The following is a 7,848-nucleotide window of genomic DNA, read 5'->3' as shown; positions in this document are numbered from 1 at the left end:
ATACAAGAACAAATCAAAGAACAACTTGGACTTGTTGTAGATATTCCTGACATGAATTTTTTATAAAGGCTTCTTTGTTCCTCAGATCCACTTATTAGTAGTTATAGAAAAATAAGCAAAAAAAAGCCATTCGATCTAGAAGTGATGCAACTTTTAAAATCACCATCATTTCCTGTAACAGTACCAACATAATCAATATATCCCTCTTAAATACTTAAATTTTTTGAATATTTAAGACTGGTTTTTGTGAAAAGTTATGAAAAAAAACTGTTTACAACCTGAACTGTTGCTAGGCATTTCAGGTGTCCCTATTGACAAAATAAAAATATCGAATTGTGCCAATACATTTGAGTTATAAAAAATAATCAACCTTATAATTATGAGGTAATCAAATAAGTAGTTTAGTAGTTATTTTGTTTGTCCAGTTATTATTGATTTTGGTTAATAAAATAAGTGGTTGCTAAGCAGTTTAGGTACCCACTGCAACCTAATAATAAAACTAATGTCATCACTGAAACCGTTATACTAAAATTAGTAAACTGTTCAAAACTGGTCTTTAATCTTTATTATATAACGAGCTACTGGTTTTGTCCGATAAAAGTGAATTCTGTACATTCTGTGCATCTGTGCATTCTGTGCATTATCTCAAAACTAGCAGTTTGTAATTCACTAAGCCAAGCATATGTTTTTATAATATAACAAAAGAAGAAAAAATTATTGTTTACTTTTTGTAAATTTATAAAACTGCAGATAAAGCAACAAACTATCTTCACTGCTACTTTATTGTTACTTTATTATTAACAATTTGTTACTTTATTGCATAATGACATAAAGTAAATAAAGCATTTTAAACGGTTAATAGCTTTCTGAATGGGTACAAGTTTATTCAATTTCGAGCATTTGATGTTTGTTTCTGAACATAAATTTTGCTTAAGATGAATACAGGTTTTCTTTATACAGAAAACATAAAGAATTTACTTCATAAGACAACTTCTTGCAAATTTCATTTCATAAAACTACATCGTTTTGCTCTGAAGCCATTCGTACATTAAAATAAGTGTCAGACATTTTAAATAAGGCACTTAAAGAACTTAACAATGCTAACTTCGAAATCCTTATGCAATTTATTGACTTGTTTATTAAATTGTTTCAAGTTGCACAATTAATTTCCACACGTTTTATCTAGATCCAGATCAGATTAGGCGGATTGACCACTTAGTTTCATACTACATTAGGCATAAATGAATTTTCATTAGTTAAAGTGAATAAAAATACGCACTTCGTACCGAGATTAGATTAGGCAAATCTTATTTTTCCCAATGCATGAAAAAGCCATTATGCCTAATCATAGTTTGTAACACTCTCGCGCTTATTGTAGTTAAGTTACTCGTCTGCAACGCCAAAACGATGAATAATAAAACATGCCGATGGAATTTTAAAATGTAAAGTAGATTTCATCTTAATAGTATACTATTATTATATTATTTACATTACTGGTAATATAATATTCATCATTTTAGCCGCCGCCTAATGTGCCTAACCATAGATCCGTATATTTTTATATGTATATTTTTGTTGTTGATATCAACGATCGGTTTTTTAAAAATAAATTTAAACTATAAATAATAATTAATATTACAGTAAGGAAGATTTACTCTAACTGCTGTCTTAAAATAAAGAAATTTTTTTCTCAGTCTTCATAAATAACTACCTAAAATCTAACTTAATAGTATAACGCCAACTATTCCAATTTCATCTTGCAATGCATTTAATGAGTTTGTTAATAGAAAAAAACCATTGTAATACATGAGAATTTTTATTATTGAATCCCTTATAAAAATTAAGGTGTAAGGGAAACAAAAATCTCGACCCTCGCCTTGTCGTCTTCTTCCTTGTTTACTCGTTGTCGTTTCCTCGTTCTCGCTTCCTCATCCTTGTCGTTGCTTCGCCTCAAAGTTACCAGAGATTTGCAGCACTGAGAAAAACGGAAGTGTAATCAGTTTTCTAGTCTCATTGAAAATCTTTAAGAATAACAAAGAGCTTGCTAATAAGAATAAAACTTCTGCCAGTCCAAAAAATGTTTTTTTTTATCCAACTCACTAAAAATGCATAGATAACAACTTGATCAAGCACCTTATGCAAAACCCACTAAAGTCAAAACTAGAAAAACTAGATTTATTTAATTCAGGTTATTTTTTAGTGATGGAAGAAATTGACAAGTTTGTGTGGAGCTCTTTTATTAAATTCAATTGAATGTAGAGAATAAAATGCCTGACTGGTCGATGCTTCGCAAACTTAAATGTAGTATAAATTGCTGCCCATGTTTCATTTTTGACCATACCAAGAACATATTGGCTTATAAAGATGGTTTTCAGCTCTCTGAGCATGAAATGAAAGCAGAACATAACCTAGCCATCGCATCCTTTTTCAGCAGCAAAGGCACCAGTACCCGAGCTAATAGTGAGTTTGTGGAATATTTTAAAACTGAAAAGACTGCACTTCATGGAGTATCTACAAGCATGTGAAATTTACAATCAAGTTTCTTGCTAGTTGGAGCTTATGTTGTTATGTTATTAACTATAGTAATTCAAATTTATCAGACAATACCTATAAAGAACCTGGATAAAATATCCAGGTTCTCGTTGATGAAATCTTTGAAACCATGGGTAAGTTTTAACTTCTTCAACAGAACCAAACTTATTTATAAGAGGGCACAATCTAATTGACCAGTTTGTCGAAAAGTGTTTTAAAACTAAACATTGTTACTTTGATTTTTAGTACTTTACAATTGGAACTGTGATATTCTAATAGTTTAAATCAAATAAAAAAAAATTAGGCAGCAATAGAGGAAAAAAGGTTGACTAATTTCATTATGCCTTTTTCAAGGCCTAGAGGCGGTTTTCTAGAAATGCCGGGAAGTCGCTGAAGCTAAAGTCGACTCTCATATTAAAGTAGTATAAATAGCAATGTACTTTTTTATATATTTAAAAGTATATTTAAAAAAAAAATGTTGCGTGTGTGTTATTGTTACAAATTACTCTTGCTAAAATGTATTCCATAAAACGAATACTTTTAATTATGTAAAAAAAAAAAGATTAATTTATATAGTTTAAACAAATCTTTCAACTTATTTGTAACTGAACCTTTTTTTTTATTTACCTCTACGAATCCTAGAAGGCCACTACAGTCGAGCAGGCTACTTTATTATTGTTACAACTATTTCTCAACTCTTTAACTCTGAAACACAAATCTTGATGAACGAGGTCGCTTCGCGATGAAACAAATTGAGCGCGGTACTACCAAGGACGTGGCGGGGATCAAACTCGGCACTTTTCGCTTATGAAGCGAGCACTTTACCACAACATCACTACCGTATAATACACGCACTACATCTAGCATTCAGATCTGACAGAAAATAAATAAAGTTATCTACAAACAAAAATTTCGATTTTGACGATCGAACTTTGATTTTGACTCAATAATTTGATTTTGACAAAAGAAAAACAATTTTATTTATGAAGATTTTTATTTTACTATCTATTACGTAAGAAATCTTATTTGGCGCTAAAAAAAGAAAAATAACTACAATTTAAGTTAAGCCCAAAAAGTTCAATTTCAAAATTTTTATAAATGCTTTAAGGCAATGGGGGATGTGTTCGAGAATCCAAATATGACTTTAGTTCAGCGCTATGTCTTACTCGATTATTCAGCTCTGTTAACAAAGGATAATCATTTAAAAATGAACTATCGACCATTCCTGAAATATGGAAGAATACCAAATCTCCAAGAGTAATCTTAAAAAAAAGGAAAAACTTTAATAATAAGTTTATCTTTTATTACATTGCCTTTTACAAACTTAAGAGATGTCATTTTATTATTTAAACAATCTGATAATAGTTTTTTTTGTTGTTGCATATATTAAATAAAATTGTGCATTACATACTGTATATAATAAAAACAGTATATAATCTGTATTTAATAATAATTGCTGTATATGATAACCACAGCATCAAACAATTAATAAAAAAGATGTAGATTTATAAACCTTACCGAATCACCAACAAAATAACCATGACCGTCATTATTACGCTTCAGTAAGCTCTCAATAAAAGATAACTTTAACTTAGCTGCATCGTTTGTAAGTATATCTGCACAAGCTTGTTTCTTAAAAACGCAAAGAAAAATTTTAATGATGTAATTATTAATCAAAGTATAAGTTAAAATTAAATTTTATAAAATTTGTTTTAGTTATAAATAAAAATTCTACCTTTTGCTCGCTGTCTAAGTTGTTGTTTCTATAAACACCAACATAATCATTCAAAAAATCATTCAGAGTCTCACATACTTGATTTATAACTAATCTTTCAGAAGCATTTGCTCCGTTAAGACCAAATGTTTCTGCTAAATATACGTTTATAGCAGCAGATTGACAAACAACATGCCCATCAATTTCTAATGTTGGCATTTGTCCCAAAGGAAATGTTGCGTCTAAATTTTGATGAAGATTAGAAAATTATCAAAAAGAAAATAATAAAGGTTGCACACGCATAAACACACACACACATTAGGTGTAAATTATCTTACGATTGCTCTTCTGTGAGGGCCAATCTTCGAAACTGATTTTATTGTCTTCAAACTCCACACCTTTACAATGAAACAAAAGTCTAGCTACCTCACCCTTGCCTTGGATATTAAAATAGTTTAACACGTATTTATGCATATTATTATTTTTGTTAGAATCTTTTTCTAAAAATAAAGTGACAGATTATCTACATGTAGACCGTTGTACTGTAAACAAAAAGAAAAAGTGTACTTGTAACATATAAAAGGAACTTTTAGTTTTCACTCGAAACAAAACAATTGTGCTGATAAAGTTAAAAAACACAAAACAATTGTGCCGATAAAGTCAAAATACTTTAAGTGCAATGACCTAAGCTGATTATCAAAAATTATGACGATGAGCTCATCTTAATAAATGCTGATAAAATTTAACGTTTTTTATTCTATATGTTCTTAAAAGATAAAATGTAAAACAAGTAAACACTTGATTTATTTTAAATGTCTAATGATTCTTATAAATTATTTAACTGTAATAGTAACTTATGTTAAAAAAAGCAAATAAAATGTTTCCTGACTTTTTTGCAATGTTGAAGCGCCTAACAAGTTTTATTTTATTATTCCAGTCTTACTTACAACCCCAGAAACGGCGGAGAAGGGGCAGCGAATTTAGGACGTCCTTTTGAAAGTTTTTTTTATTGTTTTTGTTTTTTAGGTGCCCCAAGAAGACCTAACGGTCTTGTCACAGAGCACTGCTACGACACTACTTGCAAGCGTGGGTTAAATTCCAAATTTTGCTCGTTTAAACTTTTGTTAAACCTTAATACTTATTAAGGTTTAAAAAAAGTTTAAACGACAATCAAATTCAAATATATTTACTCAAAAACTTAAGAACATGCGAATAGTATAAAGAAGTTTCCACATACTTAAATTCTTGCTTTTAAAAAAAATTTATAAAAAAAATAAATCATAAAACTTTCCTTTTATATTTTATAATTTTTTTTTTCTTTAACAATTTTCTTTTAAATCGTAAAAGCAAAAATAACCGCCGTAAAAATAATATAAAATTTTTTTTTAAAGATTTTAGGAAATATTTTTGGAATAAACAATTCTAAAAATTTCATTTCTAAACTTTTAACTCTCCATACTGCATAACTAATTACATCGGTATCTTTCACGGACTTTATTCCAAGTTTACTTATTTAAATTCTAAAACTTTTAAAAGTTGATCTTATTAAGATTCGGCATGGGTCATTTTATTTAACTCTCTCTTGTGTCGAATTTTATTGTTACATTACTTTTAACTCGTTATAAGAAGAAAAAAAAATCCTCAATAAACTCGTAATAGTATATCAGTTATATAGTTCCTAATAATTTGTTTAATAATATGATCATGTTTAATATATATATTTAAATATAAGATTCAATAACAATGATATTTTGCATAATTATCTTGTTGCTTTCACCTGTATTAAATAAGCCAATAATATTTTGATTAACTTGCACCAATGATTAAATTAATTGACTACAGAAGTCTTTTATCATTTTGCTTATTTTTCATTCCTTCTTTTTCTGTCATACCACTTTTACAAGACACTAACAAATTACAAATGATTTGTATTCAACCTCGGTTTTATTTTAAATCTCAACTGATTACATAGCAAGTTTCATTGTCTTTAAACCTGCATGATTAAGACGCCTATTTTACTATGGTTTTCAAATTAGTTAAGCTTACCAAAGTTCAAAGAATGCTCTAGAAAATTTCTGCTTTACACATGCCACAGTGGGTTTTACACATGCCACAGTGGGTTTTACACATGCCACAGTGGGTTTTACACATGCCACTGTGGGTTTTAGCAGAACAAAAGTTGTTTAAAAAATTCAAAAAAAAAAGTCTTTCACAAGGAGAGTAATGACTAATGTTTATAGTAAATCGTTTTTTATAATAACTATTATAAATGAAATCAAATCAGAGCATTATGGGTATGAATCTAATTAATTAAATGCTAATATTTCCACGAATAATGTTGTATAACTTAAAATAAAAAATAAAAATTTATTTAATCCACTTGATAAGGAATTTTTAGCTTTATACATTAAATATCTGCGAAATCCATTATATGACTAGCGTGCTGTAATTTATGCGGGAGAGCGCAAAACAAATTAAAATTCTCAAGAAAAAAGGGACTTTTGGTCATGTTTTGGATTAGTTTATAACTTTAAAAAAAGTCTTACTTCGGCTTCAACTTATATACTAACAATGGGAAAGGCCGTTCTCATAACTGTGCTAGTGGGTACAAATAGCTGCGTTCTGCAAAGGAAAACTACACTTCGCATTAGCATATTAAAGATTTTGTTTTGCTTTCTTAGAAAAAACAAGTTTTCGATGCCATTTATTGTCTTCAAACCATATTTTTTAATCTTTAGAGATTAAAAAGCGTTTATGTTAGGACTTTAAAACATTTCAATGAATGTGTTTTGAAACATGCACTCAATTTTGCATCTTTTCAAATTTTCTTATTATCTTTTAATAAAGGTATATACATTTTAACGACTGTTTTTATAGACTCGTCTTATATAGAACCTAAAAAAAGGACAAACTTTTGCAATAATATTGAATTATATTTTAGTAATATTGCAATAGTTAATATTGTATTTAAGTTTCTTTTTTAAAACTGATATACTTTTGAAAAACCGTCCAAAAAAAATCAGCGCTGTAAGAGAGACTTTTAGTACAATATTGCAATATGCATCATATATTTAATCTTTATCAATACCTAGGTCATCACTATATGTTAGTTATTATTTCCTCAATACTTTCAGAGAAACAATCATTTAATGTCATATAAAAACATTAGTTTGATAAGTTATTAGTTTGATAAGTGAACTTATCAAACTAATAAAATCAATATTTTTGAGCGAATGCAGTACTTAAACAGTTATAATATAGTTATTTAGGACCGTGTTTACAACTGGAGTTAAGGTTGCAGATCTAGAATGGGTCTTCCAACTATAAAAGAATTAAATAATTCGTAGTAAAGATGTTAAAAAAAAAAAATGTTTTTCTGTATTATATTCAATGCCGCTAACATGATTTTTAAAATATTTATCGTAATTAATTATTTTTAGTCAAGTGATGTAAAATAATTTTGCAATAAAATCGTAACAAATCTATGAAATAAAATTAAAATATGCTTTAATAAATAAATAAGTTGCCAGTATTTTTTATTATATTGCAATTTTTGTGAATTTAATTGTTCGTTTATCTATTAAAATCTTTGAATACCAGAC

The 7,848-nt window shown here is 28.3% G+C and overlaps 1 protein-coding gene across 1 annotated transcript; it reads right to left on the bottom strand.

Moving 5' to 3' along the window:
• Positions 1-3,507: 3,507 nt before the first annotated feature.
• LOC136084535 (probable glutathione S-transferase 7) lies at positions 3,508-6,169 on the bottom strand. The gene is made up of 4 exons (XM_065804647.1): positions 4,585-6,169; positions 4,268-4,488; positions 4,051-4,164; positions 3,508-3,794 (listed from the first exon to the last, which is right to left on the bottom strand). The coding sequence occupies exons 1-4, from the start codon at positions 4,718-4,720 to the stop codon at positions 3,636-3,638; spliced, it is 630 nt and encodes a 209-aa protein (XP_065660719.1). The 5' UTR covers positions 4,721-6,169; the 3' UTR covers positions 3,508-3,635.
• Positions 6,170-7,848: the final 1,679 nt, after the last annotated feature.

Source organism: Hydra vulgaris, chromosome 09 (assembly GCF_038396675.1).
Source record: "Hydra vulgaris chromosome 09, alternate assembly HydraT2T_AEP".
NCBI classification, from domain to species: domain Eukaryota; kingdom Metazoa; phylum Cnidaria; class Hydrozoa; order Anthoathecata; family Hydridae; genus Hydra; species Hydra vulgaris.
Note: the sequence above shows the minus strand (reverse complement) of the source record. Positions and strands in the feature narration are given on the sequence as shown.

Coding starts and splice junctions, on each gene's coding strand:
- LOC136084535 (XM_065804647.1), bottom strand. CDS start 4,720: ATGCATAAATACGTGTTAAACTATTTTAATATCCAAGGCAAGGGTGAG. Junction 4,489..4,584: donor GCCCTCACAGAAGAGCAATC/GTAAGATAATTT, acceptor ATCAAAATTTAG/ACGCAACATTTCCTTTGGGA. Junction 3,795..4,050: donor GTTATTTTGTTGGTGATTCG/GTAAGGTTTATA, acceptor CTTTTTTTTAAG/ATTACTCTTGGAGATTTGGT.